At 41.2% G+C, this 20298-nt stretch overlaps 1 protein-coding gene across 1 annotated transcript in view; it reads left to right on the plus strand.

Annotated features, from left to right (window-relative positions):
* Positions 1 to 2222: 2222 nt before the first annotated feature.
* LOC144695787 (sorting nexin-24-like) overlaps positions 2223 to 20298 on the plus strand; it is a 227139-nt gene continuing 209063 nt past the window's right edge. The window contains exon 1 of the mRNA XM_078566774.1: positions 2223 to 2470. Within this exon, the coding sequence (XP_078422900.1) occupies positions 2399 to 2470 (72 nt within the window). The 5' untranslated portion in view covers positions 2223 to 2398. The remainder of the gene's footprint in view (positions 2471 to 20298) is intronic.

Genomic DNA, 20298 nt, shown 5'->3' on the forward strand with positions numbered 1-20298 from the left:
GAGAAACAGGGTTAGTTAATGTTTTGAATCCAAAATGACTCTTCTTCAAAACTAAAACAGATTATTTGGTTATTTATCTCATTGCTGGGTGTGGGATAATGCTGTGCTTCTCTACATTACAACAGGGATTATACTTCTAAAGCAGTTTGGGACATCCTGAGGTCATGGAAAATGCTAAATTAAAGATCCTCTTTTGCTGAACCCAACTTTAATGTCCCATTACTGGTGATACAACTCTCTCAAGCTTTTGGTATTCTTTTGTTTCAGTAGCTCAAATTTGGAACTTCTGGAAGGAATAGAAAAAACACTTCCGATCAGCAATCATCAGGAAGAGGTGATCTTGATCATCATATAAAAGCAACTGATGTGAAGTCTTTACACAAAATGGTGAGCAACACCAGTGGCCCGCTGAACCATAATTCACATTTTAAGTGTAAAAGAAAAGACTTGTATTTACATACGATCCCAGGGCATCCCAAAGCACTTTACAGCAAATGAGGTACTTTTTGAAATGTAGTCACTTTGGTAATACAGGAAATGCGGCAGCCAATTTGTGCACAAGAAGCTCCCACAAACATCAACGTGATAACATTCAGATAATCTGCTTTTGTGATGTTGATTGAGGAATAAGTATTGGCTTCTGCTCTTCTTCAAAATGCCATGGGATCATTTACACGCACCTGATAGAGCAGATAAGGTCTCAATTTAATATCACGTCTGAATGATGGACCTCTGACTGCATAGCAGTCCCTGAGTACTGCACTGGAGTATCAACCTACACTTTTGTCCTCAGGACCTGTAGTGGGTCTTGAACCTACAACCTTCAGACTCAGCAGTAACACTGCTACCAACTGAGACAAGGCTGACACACCTATGTGGTGGAAGATCAATGTACAGAGCTGCAAAAACTAAGGTGATTGCCATCCTGCAATGCAGAATAATGCTGCAATTAATATAGGTTCCTCACTTTTTCTTACTTATATTCTGTTTCCTGTCTTTCCCCTTTCAATATTTCTACTTCTTACTTCACAATCTTTGTAATTGTTGCATGAGTGCTTTCTCTCCTTCAGAACGTACAATAAAATACAGTACCAAAGAATGCTATGGGACCAGGGCTTATGCAGCATCCACAGCACAAATAAAAGCCTTCTGTTAACCCTTCTATTAAAATAACAGGGCTTCATTTGCGTTCTCTTGCTAAAGAAAATGCAAAGGAACAAGGAAGACATGAAAGTTGAGTTTCGAGAATTATAATGTTTATGGCTTTACGACAGTTTCTATAATTACATGAACTGAAGCCTATTATCTCCATCTCTGCTGTATATTGGTTAAAATAGCTCAGATCTAACAATTAAGTCCAAGATTTATGGGATGGTACATGGAATGCTTCCCAAATCCTTCATTACCTCAGAAAGTAGGGAAGGGTACAAAGTAAGAGGTCAGGCAACACCCAGTGGCAGGTGGCTCAAGATCAGAGATAGATGGGAACTTACCACTCAGTTCTCATTTTGTAGAAGTGCTAAAAAAAAATAGAATGGGAGAAATAAGGAAGAAGAAATTGGTACGTTACTTTCTCTAAAAAAAAGTCATTAAAATAAGCAGCAGCATGGATGCTGGAACAAAGACAAAGCAAATTGTTATATTTCAATTCAAGGCTCAGAATCAATGAGGAAACTTGGCAACTACTTTAGCCTGCAGTATCAATTTTTCACTTCAAAGATATATTGACAATCCTGAAGAACAGCATTTCCAACAGTCCTTCCTCAGTACTCAACTATCACTCTAAATTATGGGCCTAAATCTTGTAAGAACGTAGGTTTGTGCCCATACTTGACTCAGAGGCATGAGTAGTACCAACTGATACTTGAAGTAGTATAATGGATTTGCCTTCTCTGTGCAATTCATTATCTTGTATCTCTTTCTTTGCTGCTTGCTCAGTTGTTAATACAATACTGTTCTAGCAGCGGCTGAACGACCTTCCTGTTGCTTCGTTGCTTGCTGCTGTCTAGTGCCTATTGCTACTCTGTGTCGGGCTCAACCTTTGACTGATGCTTTTCAAATTAAACCCAGATGTGCAGCAGAAGTGAGACCATGAAGGTTTCCATGGGAGCGGGTGATCAGCATTCTAGAACCTTATCCCTGGAATGGAACTCGGCCAGGATTGCAACATTCCAATGCCAGGATCACGTGACGCGGACAGACGCTCACGTGACTTTCTTTTACAAATGGCTTTTGGCCGCTGCTGAGTGTTACTGTGTTGATCCAGGCGGGAAGAAGCTTCCCGACACGACCGGAGGCGACGCAGCGGCTACGCTCTTTTTTTTTTAAAAAAAAGAAAGTGGTAATCGAGGCATTTTGTTTGGTCAAGCGATTATTATTCTGGGAGCTCCTCTGCACCATGCACCATATGATAGAAGTGGCCATTCCGTCCTTCAGATATGAGGAGAGCGATCTCGAGAGAGGATACACGGTAAGGACAGGCGATTCTGGAGAGCCCTTTTTAGGCCTCCGCATAGTTATCCACACCACTAAAAACTGGCAACGGGGCACCCTCTTCGTGTTTTCGTTCCTCACCTGTACGTACGTGCAACTCATTCACACACGTCTGCCAATAGGCGTGCAAATCCAGAACGGACCTAAGGGAGGATGATGTTGGATTTGCCAGCGCTGCAAAGCATTTGCAACGAGTTCTGTTATCTTTCACTTTTTAGTTTGGCGAGCACTTTTTACCGATTATATAAACTATTACAATTGCGTTCTGTTAGTTTTGCAGCAGTCCTTCCTATGGTGGGGAGAGATGCTAGGTTTGCCACATTTTTGACTCTAGATTTTGACTGAAGTATTTTAGCCTTGTTCTAAACTATAGATCACGGTGTGATTTCAAGACATTGCTGGGAAAAGTGACCACGGTTTTGCCAATTTAGATTGGAAATGCTAAGATGAAAGCAAAATACTGCAGATGTTGGAAATCTAGAATAAAAAACAAAAATACCTGGAAAAACTCAGCAGGCCTGACAGCAATGCGGAGAGGGATACAGTTAACATTTCAAGTCCGAATGACTCTTCATCAAAACGAAGGAAAAATAGAAAAGAGGTGAAATATAAGCTGGTTTAGGGGGGCTGGGGGGAGACAGGTAGAGCTGGATAGAGGGCCAGTGATAGGAATTGCCATTTTGGCAATCTCCACCTATCACTGGCCCTCTATCCAGCTCTACCTGTCCCACCCCCTACCCCCTTTTAAACCAGCTTATATTTCACCTCTTTTCTATTTTTCCATAGTTCTGATGAAGAGTCATTTGGACTCGAAACCTTAACTGTATCCCTCTCCCGCAGATGCTGTCAGACCTGCTGAGTTTTTCCAGGTATTTTTGTTTTTGTTCTAGATTGGAAATGCCATCCCCTCTGTATATGTACAGGTCAAGCATCAATGAAATCAATAGGTCACTATCAAAGTTGCAGTTTACTTCTATTGCAAACTTTGAGTACCTATCTGCACTTTCTCATTTTCTCCCTATTCAGAATCTGAATGTAACATTCAGTATGTTAGACATGGCACACAGTACACAGTTATCTATTTTACAAGTTTAAGTAACTGCTTAAGCTTGGTGAGGCAGTCAGTTCAAAGCAGATTAGCTGTTTTATTTTGGGGAGGAAGGCAGCATAACGAGTAGAATAAATATCCCAAAGAGCCAGTATTATCACTAGGATTCTCAGGTGAATGAGATGAAGAATTTGCATTCCATGCCATTTGAACTCTAAACATATCTAGCAATATAATTATCTATTTGCTTTTCCAAACTTGAGATGTAATTGAAAAGTATAATTGGAGTTGTTTAATTTAGGATGAAGTACTGGTAGTTACAAATCTGTAACTGGTGATGAATTTGGAACATCATGTTAGAGATATACAGTGCAAAATTAAAGTATATTCCATTAGTTGGAGTTTTTTATATATAGATATTGCTGCCAAGTGTCCTTCCTTTTTTAAAGTGTGTGTGTGTGTGTTTTAGCTGAGAGTTTTCCAGAATTTGAAGTTGTGAAGTTTAATGTCCCTCCCAAATAATTAGGCATATATTTATTTAGTTGACTAATGAATATAAAGTTTAAAGAATGTCCTTTAACATGTGACCATCCTCATAATTGATTTCAGACTTATGGGACAACAAAATCGGTTCAAATACTATGTGTGGTTACTGAGGTGAGACATTGTGGTGAATTAAATAAATGCCCCTTTTTCTACAAGTGGAGTTACAAACCTTGTACAACAGTAGCTTAATTCTATCAGCTCCAATTGTAATCATTTTTTTCTGCAAGATGTCCATAATAGAAGACGCTATGAAATGTGTAAGATACAGATTGAACATGATCTGATTGATTAGCGCAATAGGCTTGAGGGGCTGAATGGTCTGCTCCCATTATGTTCTTATGTAATATTTCCCAGTAGACTACAGTAAATAAATCTGAATGACATTTCAGTTCACGTCACATGATTCAACTACAAAAGCTTGTTTTATTTTGGGGAGGAAGGCAGCATAACGAGTAGAATAAATATCCCAAAGAGCCAGTATTATCACTAGGATTCTCAGGTGAATGAGATGAAGAATTTGCATTCCATGCCATTTGAACTCTAAACATATCTAGAAACATATGAAGAAGGCCCAGTAAAAAGAGGCCAGAAAATTGTGCACCTTCTCAACCCACTGTCTTCCTCTGCAGCAAATGAGGCAGAGACTGCCATGCCAGAGTGTTGCTCCTGAGCTACACCAGGTGATGCTCAAAACAGTTGACTACAATGGCGCAAACCATCGAGACGGAAGGCTGCCACAGAAAGGGAGGAAATTGTGGAAGGGCTGGCCATAATCTTCCAATCCTCCTTAGATACATGGGTGGTGCCAGAGGGCTTTAGAATTGCAGATGTTACACCTTATGTTCAAAAAAGGGTGTAAGGATAAACCCAGCAACTACAGGCCAGTCAGTTTAACTGTGGTGTGGGAGAGCTTTTGGAACAATAATGCAGGACACAATTAACCGTCATTTGGACAAGCGTGGATTAATTAAGGAATGCCAACATGGATTTGTTAAAGGTGAATAATGTTTAACTAACTTGATTTGAGTTTTAAGGTGATGTAGAGCTGATGAGGGTAATGCAGTTGATGTGTACATGGATTTTCAAAAGATGCTTGATAAAGGTCTCCATAACAGGCTTGCCAGCAAAAGTGAAGCTAATGGAACAAAAGGGAAAGAAGCTGCATGGATACAAAGTTGGCTGAGTGACAGGAAACAAAGAACAGTGGTGATCCGTTTTTTTTCCGACTGGAAGGTATACAGTGGGGTTCTCCAGGGGTCAGCTAGAACCCCAGGCTTTCCTTGATCTATATTAATGACCTAGACATGGGTATGCGTGGCACAATCTCAATTTTTTTCTGTGACACAAAACTTGAAGTATTGTGAACTGTGAGGAGAATAGTGATTGGATGAGGTTGAATTGACAGATCTGGCAGATAACATTTAATGCAGGAAGGTGTGAAGTGAACGTTTTGGTAGGAAGAACAAGGAAAGGCAATATAAAAAAAGGGTATATTTTTAAAGGGGGTGCCGGAGCAAGGAAACCTGGAGCTATATGTACACAAATCCTTCAAGATGGCAGTGCAAGTTGAGAAAACGGTTAAAAAGATGATGGGATCCTGGGTTTTATAAAAGACGTAAGAGTGCAAAAGCAAATATGTTTTGAACTCTGCTTAATATTGTGTCCAATTTTGGGCGCCACACTTTAGGAAGGATGGGAAAGCTTTAGTGGTGGGGGGCAGAAAAAATTTACGAGAATGGTTCCAGCGATAATGAGCTTCAGTTACGTTGAGAGATTGGAGAAACAGGGGTTACTCTCCTTCAGTGAGGTGACAATTGAAAGGAGGTTGGTAGACGTCTTTTAAAACTGAGGGGTCTGAAAAGAGTAGATAGGGAGAAACAGTTCCCATTGGTGGAAGGGCCGAGAACCAGAGGACATTGATTTCCGGTGATTGACAAAAGAAGCAATGGCGACATGAAGGAGAACTTATTTATGCAGCAAGTGGTTATGATTTGGAATGCACTGCCTGAGAGTTTGATAGAGGGAGATTCAATTGTGGCTTTCAAAAGGGAATTGGAAAAAGCGCCTGAAGAGAGAATTTGCAAGGCTACTGGAAATGTTTGCGGGAATGGGACTAGCTGATTTGCTCTTGCAGGGAACCAGCACAGACACAGCAGGCTGATGGACTCTTTCTGTGCTGTAACCATTCTATGCTTGTAGAATTATAGAATCAAACATAGAATACAACTACCAACAAAAATCCAATTCCCAGACATGCAAGTATGTAGGCATTAATATATCCAGGGATTTGTTTTGGCCTCCGTCACACAGAGTAATATAAATACTCAAAGGTAGCAGAGCATAGATTGAAAACAACTGAAGGTCATAGGCTCGCTCCCAGTCAGACTATTTTCCACACATGTGGTTCACTATAGTTAAATGTAAAGTAGTACATTTTTTGGTTAAAAGAACAGAGAAGACATATAATCAAACTAAGATTCTTCAGTGGGGCCAGAGTGAGAGATGTACCTATTGATTGTTCAAAGCATGATTGTACCAGGATAAAGAGTGTATATTTTTGCTGACACTGCATGAGTTGGAGTAAAAGTTTTTAAGGGGAGAATCTAATTGAGCTGTGCAACATTTTTTGCGAAGGTGTGAGATGGACAGCAGTGAATCCAGAAAAAAAAACGAGGAATAATAGCAGAAGTAGGTCATGCGAGCTTGCTCGTATGAGCCAAGTGGACTGTTCCTGTGCTGTATATCTTATGAATTCATCGCTGATCTTTGACATCAATTCTACTTCCCTGTCCAATAGCCAGATCACTTGCTTCCCTTAAAGTTCAAAAATCTATCTTGACCTTTGAATATTTTCAATGACTGGGCATCTAAAGCCCTCCTGGGGTGGATAATTGCTAAGATTCATAACCCTCAAGAAATTCCACCTCATCTCAGTTTTAAGTGATGTACCTTTTTATATTGAGACTGAACCCTGGTTCTAGAGTCTCAAGCCAGGAGAAATAACTTCTTAGCATTTTCCTGTCAAGCCTGCACTGTTCTATGCTTCAATGAGTTGACCTCTGTCTCCTAATTTCCAGCAAATAAAGACCCAATCTACTGAACCTCATCATTGTACAACACTTTCATCCTAGGAATCTAGTGAACCTTCACTACATCCCCTCTAAGGCAAGTATATCCTTCCTTAAATAAGGAAACCTAAACTATGCAGTTTTGGTGAGTACTCCAGTACCAAAGCCCTTTGCAATAAATTTTTTTAAAGTTCATTTGTGGGATTTGGGCTTTGCTGGCTAGGCCAGCATTTATTGCCCATCCCTAGTTGCCCTTGAGAAGGTGGTGGTGAGCTGCCTTCTTGAACCGCTGCAGTCCATGTGGTGTAGGTACACCCACAGTGCTGTTAGGGAGGGAGTTCCAAGATTTTGACCTAGTGACAGTGAAGGTACAGTGATATATTTCCAAGTCAGGATGATGAGTGGCTTGGAGGGGAACTTCCAGATGGTGGTGTTCTCATGTATCTGCTGCCCTTGTGCTTCTAGATGGTAGTGGTCGTGGGTTTGGAAGGTGCTGTCTAAGGAGCGTCGGTGAGTTGCTGTAGTTCATCTTGTTGATGGTACACACTGCTGCCACTCTGCATCGGTGGTGGAGGGAGTGAATGTTTATGAAAGGGGTGCCAATCAAGTGGGCTGCTTTGTCCTGGATGGTGTCAAGCTTCTTGAGTGTTGTTGGAGCTGCACTCATCCAGGAAAGTGGAGGGTCCATCACACCCCTGACTTGTGCCTTGTAATGGTGGGCAGGCTTTGGGAAGTCAGGAGGTGAGTTACTCGCCAGAGGATTCCTAGCTTCTGACCTGCTCTTATAGCCACAGTATTTATATGGCTAATCCAGTTTAGTTTCTGGTCAATGGTAACCCCCCCCAGAATGTTGATAGTGGGGGGATTTGGTGATGGTAATGCCAATGAATGTCAAAGGGTGATGGTTAGATTCTCTCTTGTTGGGGATGATCATTGCCTGGCATTTGTGTGGCGCGAAGGTTACTTGCCACTTGTCAGCCCAAGCCTGGATATTGCCTGGGTCTTGCTGCATTTGGACATGGACTTCATTGTGGCGGGAGTTGATGTTGAGGACTCCCAGGGCAACTCCCTCCTGACTATGTCACTGTGGCCCTGCCTCTGCTGGGATGGTGATGGTGGTGCCTGGGACATGATCTGATAGTCATCCTCACGGAATCGTACCAATGTCAGGCTGTTACTTGATTAGATTGTGAGACAGCTCTCCCAGTTTTGGCACAAGCCTCCATTTGTTAGCAAGGTGGACTTTACAGGGTCGATTACATAAACCATAATTACCACACAGACCTTCAGCTATCTCTTTGGACCTTCTTACCTCTTGTAAGCTATTCTCGCTTTAAATCTGCTTTCTGCAGCTTTTGCCTCTTTAAACCAGAAGCTTGGAGCCTTTCTCTCGCCCCTCACTCTTAACTTTACTTAACAAGACCTTTTCCATGTTCTTGTCCTTTCTTTGACTAGAAGGTCTGCTTGGGACTTTCTCCTGTTCCACTCCCCTGGATTTTGGGGTCTTTTCTTTAGCTTGGGACTTGTTATATATTCCCTTTGCTTCAGTCTCTCCTGGCAGCTGTTTTCAAAACCAACTGAAACCAACAGCTTCCAAATCAAAACTGCTGTTTCCAGTTTCTTCTGTATGTCTATGGGAGGAACCTGCCTCTCTGGGCCCCTGTTGCTAGGCAACAGCCCAATTTCTCTACTCTTGTTTATTTAACTTCGCTGCAACAGTTGTAAAACTCTCCATTAGAAATGCAGGCACCTTTTTTAAAGTGAAACTAAAGCTCAATTTGACCTTTTCTTAATGGACAAACACAGAAATACAAACCAAACTTAAACATTAAAGCTAAAACTTATTCCTAACACCCACAAATACAAGTATAACTTATTTAAACCATCTCTATTTCCTAACAATCTATATTATAATACAACATCTAATTGTCACACTTGAGGTGATAATACACTCCAAGGTGTCAAAATATTTTACACACTATAGTGTATAAAATTATAAGGGGCATAGATAGGGTAGACAGGAAGGAACTTTTCCCCTTGGTGGAGGGTTCAGTAACCAGGGGGCATAGATTTAAGGTAAGGGGCAGGAGGTTTAGAAGGGATGAGAGGAAGAATTTTTTCACCCAGAGGGTGGTGGGAATCTAGAACTTACTGTCTGAAAGGGTGGTAGAAGCAGAAACCCTCAAAACGTTTAAGAAGTATTTGGATGTGCACTTGCGATGCCATGGCATACAAGGCTATGGGCCTCGTGCTGGAAAATGGGATTAGAATAGTTAGGTACTTGTTTGACCGGCGCAGACTCAATGGGCCGAAGGAACTTTTTCTGTGCTGTAGACCTCTGACTCTATGACAGGGCTGGGTTTGCTGTTGTCATTTCCAGTGCCTCGGCTGATGCTGGTGGTCTGCCTGGTTTCATTCCTTTTTCTTGACTTTTTAGTGGTTTGATACAACTGAGTGGGCATTTCAGAAGGCATTTAAGACCCTCCACATTACTGTAGATCTGGAGTCACGTGTAGGCCAAACCAGGTGAGGATGGCAAATTCCCTTCCCTAAAAGATATTAGTGACCCAAATGAATTTTTACGGCCATCGACAATGGTTTCATGGTCATCATTAGACTTTTAATTCCAGATTTTTTTTGATTGAATTCAAATCTGCCATGGCGGGATTCAAACCCGGGTCCCCAGTGCTTTACCCTGGGCCTCTGAATTACCAGTCCAATGACAATACCACAATGCCACCACCTCCATTATTCTTGCACTCCAATGTCCTCGCAATCCAGGCCAACCTGCCATTTGCATTCCTAATTGTTTGCTGTACCTGCCTGCTAACTTGGTTCCTTGTTCTAGTGCACCCAGGTTTGTCTGAACATCAATATTTTTCAAAACACTCTGCTTTTCTGTTCTCTCATTTCCGCACATTATATTCTATCTGCCACCTTATTGCTCACCCTCACCTTAACCTGGTATACCTCGTTGCAGCCTCTTTGTGTCCTCCTCACAGCTTACTATCCCACCTAGCTTTGTATACACTATTCCTGGTACCTTCACCTGAGTTGTTAATTTAGATTATAAGTAGCTGAGGCCCCAATGCTGATCCTTACGGCAGCCCACTAATAACAGCCTTCCAACTTGAAAATATGACCCATTTAACCCTACTCTGTTTTCTGTCTGTGAAATAATTCTCTAGCCATGCAAATATATTAATGCTAATCACATGATCCTTTTATATGGCGCTTTCTCGAATGCCTTTTGAAAATCCAAATATACTGCATCCACTGCTTCCCCTTTATCGACCCTGTTATTTGCATCTTCAAGAAATTCTAAGTTAGTCAAACATGATTTCCCTTTTATAAAACCATGCTGACTCTGCCTAATCATATTGTGAATTTTTGATTGCCTTGCTAACCTCCTTTTAATAATAGATTCCAGCATTTTCCAAGTGAATGATGTCAGGCTAACAGGTCCTTTTTCTTGAATAGTGCTGTTATGTTTGCTACCTTCCAATCCATGGGGACCATTCTATAATCCAGGGAATTTTGAAAGATCTCATCATTGCATCCGTTACCTCTGCAGCCACCTCTTTTAGAACCCTAGGATGTATACCATTAGGTCCAAAGGATTTGTCGGCTTTTAGTTCCATAAGTTTCACTAATGCTTTTCCTCTACTGATATTAATTACCTTATGTTCTTCACTCTTATTTGTCTGTTAGTTCCCACATATTTTTGCTCTGTGTTCATCTTCTGTATAAACAGATACGAAATATTTGTTTAATGTCTCTGATTCCTATTCCCCATTATAATTTCAATCACTCCAAGGGGCCATTGTTTACTTTGCATATTGTAGAAGCTCTTATAATCCCATTTTTATATTTCTTGCCAATTCATTCTCATTCTATTTTTGTCATTGTTTGCTGATATCCAAAATTCTCATTCCTCTGACTTAACTCACAACATTAAAAGCCCCTTTTAGTCTAACGGTGTCCTTGCCTTTAGTCAATCATGAAATGATTACTTTTCACGTGGAGCTTTTGTTTCTCAATGGAATGATTTTTGTTGAGAGTTTTGAGTTATTTCTTTAAATGGTTTCCACTAATCTGCCATTATGCCCTTTTTAAAATCTTTTTCCCCAGTCTACCTCATTCAACTCTTCTGTCCATACTTGTGTAATTTGTTTTAAGTTTAAGACTCTTGCTTTGGATTTATGTATGTCACTGTCAGAATTTTACATTAAGTTTATCATATCGTGATCACTCTGTCCCTTTGGTCCTTTAAATGAGATTACTAATTAACCCTATCGCATTAAACAATACAAGATCTAAAATAGCCTTATCCCTGGTTGGTTTACAATGTATTGTTCTATGAAGCCATTTCAAATGCATTCAATGAACTTGTCCTCCTGACCTGCATTGTCATTTTGATTTATCCAATCTGTATGATGATTAAAGTTCCCTATGATTATTGCGTTAACTTTGATACAGGCTCCTATTATTTCTTGATTAATACTCTGCAATGGCATAACTATTGTTAGAGGCCTGTGAATTATTTCCACCAGTGTTATTTTCCCCTTGTTATTGTACTTAGGCACGCTGATTCTACTTCCTGATCTTCCCCTGAGCCAAGATCCTTTCTCACAACTGTTCCCATGTTATCCTTTATTTTCAGGGCTGCTCCCACCCTTTTCCATTATGCCTGTCTTTTTAAAATGTTAAGCACCATGGAATGCTTAGTTCCCAGAATAAGGCCAATAATTTAGGATTAGTACTAAACGCATAAACGGGCAGGTTAGAAGGTTTTCTTCATGCAAGGGTTTTGTAGCAAGTGGTTACTAAAATTGAGTCATGTGTGGTATTTAAGAGGCAATTGGTTAAATGATTAGAGCCAAAAAATATTAAATGGTACCAGAAAACCACAGGGTAGTGAGATTAAATAGATAGCTGTGATGTGGACTGAACACTCACACAGGTAAGATGGACCAAATGATCGAATGTGCTGAAATTTTTGTTATAAAATGTATGGAGTAACTCACCTCCTGACTCCCCAAAGTCTGTCCACCATCTACAAGGCACAAGTCAGGAGTGTGATGGAATACTCCCCACTTATCTGGACAAGTGCAGCTCCAAGAACACACAAGATGCTTAACACCGTCCAGGACAAAGCAGCCCACTTGATTGGTACCTCTTCTACAAACATTCACTCCCCCCACCATCGCTGAACAGTAGCAGCAGTGTGTATCATCTTCCATATGCACTGCAGAATCTCACTAAGGCTCCTTATGCAGCACCTTCCAAACCCATGATTGCTACCATTTAGAAGGACAAGGGCAGCAGATAGATGGGAACACCACCACCTGGAAGTTCCCCTCCAAGCCACTCACCATCCTGACTTGTAAATATATTGTCGTTCCTTCATTGTCGCTGGGTCAAAATCCTGGAACTCTCTCCCGAACAGCACTGTGGGTCTACCTACACCACAGCGACTGCATTGGTTCAAGAAGGCAGCTCACCACCACCTTCTCAAGGGCAATTATGGATGGGCAATAAATGCTGGCCTAGTCAGTGATGCCCACATCCCGTGAATGAATTTTTAAAAAAAAATCACAACTAACCTATGCTGATGATGCTGCACTAGGTCACTCGCATGGAAATTCTGCTACAAAGACTCAGGGATTGTGTGCTCCTCTAAGTCCTATATTTGTGAACTATATATTGTGTCTTCCATGTGTCTAACTTGTTCTCCCTGGCTATGTGTCAAGAAAACCATGGTCATGGGACCCTCGACCACACTAAATAACATGCTGGAAATGTTGAGCAAATTCTGCTACCTGGGTGACATGGGGCCCACGGTGACAGACAATCTGCTTTTTGATGCAGAACTCCATACATGCATAGGGAAAGCAGCTCCCACCTTTGGCCGACTTGTGAAATGTGCATAGAACAACATCAAGCTGAATCTTAGGCCTCATTCAACCCTCATCTTGGTCCTGTCTTCACAGCACCTCGTTGTGTGGCTGTAAAACATGAATGACTTGCAGCTATTGAGAAAAGAAACACGACCATTTCCTTCTTTGCTGTTTGCGGCACGTTCTGGGCATCTCATTGAAGAACAAATTCACGAGCATGCCAGTTCTTTATAGGCAAATCTCTGAAGTATGTTGACGCTCATTGAGCAGAGGTGACTTGCTGGCTGGGGCACATTTGAAGGTAAGCAACAATCTACCACCCTAAGGATTTTCTGTATGGCAAGGCATTTGGAGTCAGACTACAAGGCGGATGCCCAAAGCTCCACTTCAAGGATGCTTGCAAGCATGATATGAAGGTGATTGTGAAGGTGATTCTCGCACCTGAGAGACATTAGCTGATGACAGTGGAAAATGTGACATCACCACCTGTAGGCCAGCATGCCACCATGACTATTAGTGGCAACATCACCTTGACAACTGAAAACAAGTCTTAACGACACCTGATGACCACTTCATATGCAGCGCCTGCCTCTCATGGATTGGTCTCTTCAGCTAGCAGCAAAAGTGCACCGCATAAAACTACCCCATCCCCATTTGATTTGTGTGTCCTTTATGTAGTTGGAAGGATGCTGATGACTATGAGCTAACACTATTAAAACAGGTTATCTGTCCATTATTGTGGAATCTTGTTGTGCACAAATTGGCTGTTGTTTTTTCTCCAAAGGTAAATCATTGGCTGTAAAGTGATTTTGGGATGTCCTGAAGCTTAGAGTTGCTATAATCAGTACAAGTCTTTATGTAATGTCAGGTGCTAACCAAACAGATCAGTCTTTTGTGGATACTGCCTTGAAGTCCAGCCCTTGTATTCTTTTGTAAAATTATAAAGGATTTAGTTGAATATAAAGTTTGTAAGTTTGGTATTTGTGGTTTGCAATGTCAGTTGAACCATTAAAAAAGTATTGCAGAATTTTTCGATTTTTCCGTGCGTGTGTGTGTGTTACCCTGTTAGCTTTATTAATCCAGGTGGTAGAAGCTGATATTTTGGAAAATGCTCTTGAAGGAACGTTTGTGCAGTGCATCTTGTACATGGTACACATTGCTGCCATGGTGTGTCAGTGGTGGAGGGAATGAATGTTTAAGATGATGGATGGTGATAATCAAGCTGCTGCTTTGTCCTGCATGGTGACAAACTGCTTGAGTGTTGGGAATGCACTTATTGTACATACAAACATACAATTAGGAGCAGGAGTAGACTATTCAGCCCCTCGAGCCTGCTCTTCCATTCAAATAAGATCATGGCTGATCTGATTGTTGTTTCAACCCTACTTTCCTCTCTACCCCTATACCCTTTGACTCCCTTGTGAATCAAGAATCTATCTAGTTCAGCCTTAAATATTCAATGACCCTACCTCCACTGCTCTCCAGTGAAGAGAGTTTCATAGACAAATGACCCTCTTGAGAGGAAAAAAATCCTCATCTCGGTTTAAAATGGGAGATCCCTTGTTTTTAAATTGTGTCCCCTAGTTCTAGTCTGTCCCATGAGAGGAAACACCTTCTCAGCATCCACCCTGTCAAGTCCCCTCAGGATCTCTTTTATGTTTCAATAAGACCACCTCTCATTCTTTGAAACTCCAGTGTTTACAGGCTCAACCTGTCCAACTTCCTCAAAGGATAACCCCCTCATCCCAGGAGTCAGTTGAGTGAACCTTTTCTGAACTGCTTCCAATGCAGTTATGTTCTTCCTTAAATAAGGAGACCAAAAATGTACACCGTACTCCAGAATAAAAGCAAAATACTGTGGATGCTGGAAAAACTCAGCAGTTCTGGCAGCATCTGTAGAGAGAGAGAAATGGTTGTTAATGTTTCGAGTCCAATATGACTCTTCTTCTGACCTGTTTCTTTGGAACCCAATTCGGAAGAAGAGTCATATTGGACTCGAAACATTAACTCTGTTACTCTCTCCAAAGATGCTGCCAGACCTGCTGAGTTTTTCCAGCATTTTCTGTTTCTGTTCACTCTAGATGTGGTTTCGCCAATGCCCCATACAACTGTAGCAAAACTTGCCTACTTTTATATTCCATTTTCCTTGCAATAAATGACAACATTCCATTTGTCTTCCTGGTCACTTGCTAAACCTGCATACTAACTTTTTTTTGTCTTTCATGTACCAGGACAGCCAGATCCCTCTGTACCTCAGTTCTACAATCGCTTTCCATTTAAATCATATGCTGCTTTTTTTAAAATTCTTTCTGCCAAAGTGGACAAGTTCACATTTTCCCCACATTTATACTCCATCTGCCAAGTTTTTTGCCCACTTATTTAACCTATCTGTCCCTTTTATGTCTTCTTCACAACTTGCTTTCTACCTACCTTTGTGTCATCAGCAAATTTAGCTACCATATATTCAGTCCTGTCATTAAATAGGTGAGGCCACAGCACTGATCCCTGTGGCACATTACATCTTGCCAACCTGAAATTGATCCATTTATGCCATCTCTTTTCCCTGTTAGCTAACCAATCTTCTATCCGTGCTAATTTGTTACCCCCTACATCATGAGCTCTTATTTTGTGTAGTAACCTTTGATGTGGCACCTTGTCAAATGCCTTCTGGAAATCCAAGTACACCACATCCACAGATTCCCTTATGTGGCTGGTTAAGTTCAATTTCTGGTCAATGCTAATCCTCTGGGTGTTGATGGTGGGAAATTTGGTGATTGGTCATGCCATTGAATGTTGGAGCTGGTGATTGTCTTGCACTTGTGTAGTGTAAATGTTACTTGTCAGTCCAAACCTGAATGTTGTTCAGTTTTGCTGTATGTAAGCACAGGCATTATCTGAAGTTGTGAATGGAATACCTGTGCCCTCATCAGCAAATATCCCCACTTCTGACTGTTTGAAGCAGGGAAGATCATTGATGAAGCAGCTGAAGATTATTCAATTTTACTAGGTTTTCTTGATGCCACTCTTGACCACATGCTGCCTTAATGTCATGGGCAGTCACTCTTACCTTTGGAGTTTGGCTCTTTTGTCCATGTTTGGACTAAGGCTGCAGTGAGGTTTGGAGCTGAATTGTCCTGGTTGAATTCAAACTGAGCATCAGTGAGCAGGTTATTGGTGAGTAAATGTCACTGGAAGGTGCTGCCGATTTGATGCACTGATGATTTAGAGTAGACTGATGGGGCAGTAATTGGCCGGATGGATTTCTCCCCATTTTTGTGGTCTTCCTTTTAAAACCCACCTCTTTGACTAAACCTTTAGCCACCCCATCTAATATATCTTCCTTTGGCTTGGTGTCATTTTTGCCTTGCTATTAATATTCTATGTTTAGGCAAGGCTGATTTTAATGGAATGAGACTGGGACTATCCATTACTAAACTGGACAAATCTATTAATGGGTAAAATGACATTAGGTCAGTGGGAAATGTTCAAAAAAGAATTGACTGTGATACAGAACCAGTTTATGCTGCTAAGGGGCAAGAGGTTATCTTGCCAAAAAGTGCCATGGGTGACTAAAGAGGTAAGAGACAGCATACTAAAGGAAAAAATATACGTAAGGGCAAAAAATTGCATAGATCCTAGTTCAGAGGGTGACAAAACAGTTAGTAAAAGCTAGAAAAAGTATACAAAGAAGATCAAAATCTTTGCAATTACATTAGTGAAAAAAAGACTAGTCAGGAACAATGTGGGCTCCTTGAAAACTAATAACGTTGATAATGATGAAGAAATCTTGAATAATCACTTTGTGTTAGTATTGACAGTAGAGGAAGAGGTCAGTATGCCAGTACCCCAAGGAAACTAATAATGAATCAGAGGCAGGAATTCAGAAGCCAAATACTATTGGGAGAAAATAATGGCATGAGAGAATCATAAAAGCCCTTGCCCAGATGGTTTCCATCCTAGGGTTTTGGGAAATGGGTAAAAGCGTTGGAAGATTAAAGCTAGGATATCTGCAGAGCGTTCTGAATTCAGGAATTGAGATTGGGAAATTGTGCATCAGACCACTGCTTAAGGAGGTCACCGAGAAAAACCAGGGAACTATAGACCAGTTAGCCTAACTCTGGTGGGAAATTCCTTAAGTCTTTAAGAATAGTGTGCCTAAACACCTTGAAAATTTAGCGGACCAGCATGGATTTGTAAAAGGTAGGTCGTGCCTGACAAACCTGATTTTGAACTTTTTTTTGTGGTGACTTTAGTGGACAGGGGAATGCTATTAATATAAATTTCCAAAACACATTTGATAAAGTCTGTTATTAGATAGTTAGCTAAAGTTGAAGCTCATGCATATTATTAATTGTCTCCTGACACTCAGCCAGACAGTGGGATAATGAGCATGTACTCTAATTGGCAGGATGTCCCCAAGGATCTGTGGGGCCTTAACTATTCCCTGTATATATTAATGACTTTGAGATTGAAAGCCATATATCCAAATTTCTCAATGAGACAAAGATGGGCAACATTGTAGATGGAAGCATAAAATTAATGTCGGTGGATTAAGAGAATGAGTGAAACAGTGTGGCAAATGGATTTCAATGTAGCAGTGTGAGGTTATCCACCTTGCCCTAAAAAGGGTATAGAGTATTTTCTAAATGGTAAAAAGCAGCAAACAATGGAGGTTCAGAAAGGTTAACAGAGTGCTGACCTTTATATCTAGAGGACTAGAATACAAGTGGGTAGAATTCGTGCTACGACCATGTAAAATGCTGATTAGACCATACCTGGAGCACTGAGCAGTTCTCGGCACCACACCTTTCGGAAGGATATATTGCCCTTGGAGGGAATGCAGTATAGATTTACTAGAATAATACCTGGACTCCAAGGATTAAATTATGAGGGTAGATTACACAAACAAAGGTGGTGTTCCCTAGAATTTAGAAGGCTATGATGTGATTTGATCAAAGTTTACAAGATAGTAAAGGGAACAGACAGGCTAGACAGGAACTTGTTCTCCTGGTTGGGGAGTATAAGTCAAAGGGGCATAGTTAACAATTGAAAGCTAAACTTTTCAGGAATAAAGTTAAGAAGCACTTCTACATGCAGTGGTTAGTAGAAATTTGAAACTCTCTTCCAGAACCAGCAATTGATGGGTCAATTGCTAATTTTAAATGAGATTGACGGAATCTTTTGTTAACCAAAGGCACTGAGGGATATGGGGCAGAAGTGGGTATATGGAGTTAGGCCCCAGATCAGTCATGATCTCGCTGAGGGGCTAACTAGACTATTACTGTTCCTGTGTCTAATTACACTTCTGTGAAATGCTTTGGAACATTTCCATATTAGAGGTGCTCTATGAATGCAAGTCTAATTTTGAGAGAGATGGGGGTTGGTAGCATAGTGGTAATGTTACAGGAGTGATGATAATCCAGAGATCTGGAGTAGTACTCCAGAGACCAGAATTCAAGTCCCATCATCATGGTAGCTGCGGGAATATAAACTTAATTAATCTGGAATAAAAATGCATTATTATTAATAACCATGAAACCACTGGATTGTTATAGAAACTCACTTGGTTAACAAATGTCCTTCAGGGAAGGAAATCTGCCATCCTTGATCTGGTCTGTGAGATTCCAGACGCGCAACTATGTGGTTGACTCTTCCCTCTGAAATGGCCCTAGCAAGCCACTCAGTTCATGGGCAATTACGGATGGGCTTTAAATGCTGTCCTTGCCAGTACAGTTGTGTTCACCCCCCAAGAAAGAGGGGAAAAAAAATTGCAAGGACATTTTTTTTTTAAAGGCAGGGATGGGGGAATCGGACCCGACAGTTTGGAACTGAAATACAGATCAATTGTGGGATGGGAATCGGTTGACCTAGAAGTGTGTGAGGCAAGAGAGAAGCTTAGAGACATAAAATGTTGCACTCACAAAGATGTAGGGAACAGAATGGCTTCATGATGAGAAGAGATGAGGATACATGGAAACGTTGCTAGAGAAAGATCAGCTGAGAGAGGCATGCAAGTTAGAGCATTGGAAAGGGGCGAAGGACTAGGAGCAATGGCATGGAATATGTTTAGCAACGTGTCCGGGTAAGTGAATAGGGTTACTGTCTACAACTGAGTATAAAATTGGATCGAGTACATCAGAATTGGGCCTACCGAATTAAACCTGTAATTCTGATAGTCATCATATATCTCGAGCTGTACATTTTATCAGGCAAGGCATATGGACATTAAAGTCCATAAATAGTGAGGAAGGACCTGAGGCCCTGGCCTTTGGTCCTGTGGGGAGATACTGAAAGTTTGTTGTCTCCAATCTGTTTGTATGACCTTTGCCAATAGGAACCATATCCCTGTATTTTATAATTTTGTATACTCAGGGTTGAGGCTATTTGATCAAGATAGTGACAAGATCACTCCGCATTTAGTAGATTTGTATATGCTTGCAGTTTGTGTGATTTTTTTTTTAAGATGCTTGGAATCGTAGAAATTGAAAGCACAGAAGGCAGTTCAGCCTTTTGTATGTAATGACTGAGAAGAAGCTATCCAGCCTAATTCATTTTACAGCTGTTAGCCTGTAGCTTTAGAGGTTATGGTACTTCAAAGTGCATATCTGTGTTTTTTAAATGGGCTGAGGGTTTCTGCTTCTACCACTCGTTCAGACAGAGAGTTCTAGACCCTCATCACCCTCTGGTTTAAAAAAAGTCCCCTCAACTCTCCTCTGATCATTAGAACCATAGAAAAGTTACAGCACAGAAGGAGGCCATTCAGCCCATCTTGTCCATGCCAGCCCGAGGACACCCAGGTGCCCTTTCTAATCCCACCTTCCTGCACCCGGCCCATAGCCCTGCAGCTTACAGCTCTTAAGATGCAGATCCAGGTACTTTTTAAAAGAGTTAAGAGTTTCTGCCTCTACCACCAACTTGGGCAGCGAATTCCAGACACCCACTACCCTCTGCGTAAAAAAGTTCTTCCTCATGTCCCCCCCACACCTTCTGCCACTTATCTTGAATCTATGTCCCCCGGTTCTAGAATTCTCCACCAAGGGAAACAATCTTATCCTGTCCACTCTATCTATTCCCCTCAATTTTGTACACCTCAACCAAGTCACCTCTCAGCCTTCTTTGTTCTAAGGAAAATAACCCCATCCTATCCAATTACTCCTCGTGGCTACACTTTTTTCTAACCCGGGCAACATTCTTGTAAACCTCCTCTGCACTCTCTCCAGAGCTATTACGTCCTTCCTGTAAT

This window comes from Cetorhinus maximus, chromosome 2, assembly GCF_964194155.1.
Source record: "Cetorhinus maximus chromosome 2, sCetMax3.hap1.1, whole genome shotgun sequence".
NCBI classification, from domain to species: Eukaryota; Metazoa; Chordata; class Chondrichthyes; order Lamniformes; family Cetorhinidae; genus Cetorhinus; species Cetorhinus maximus.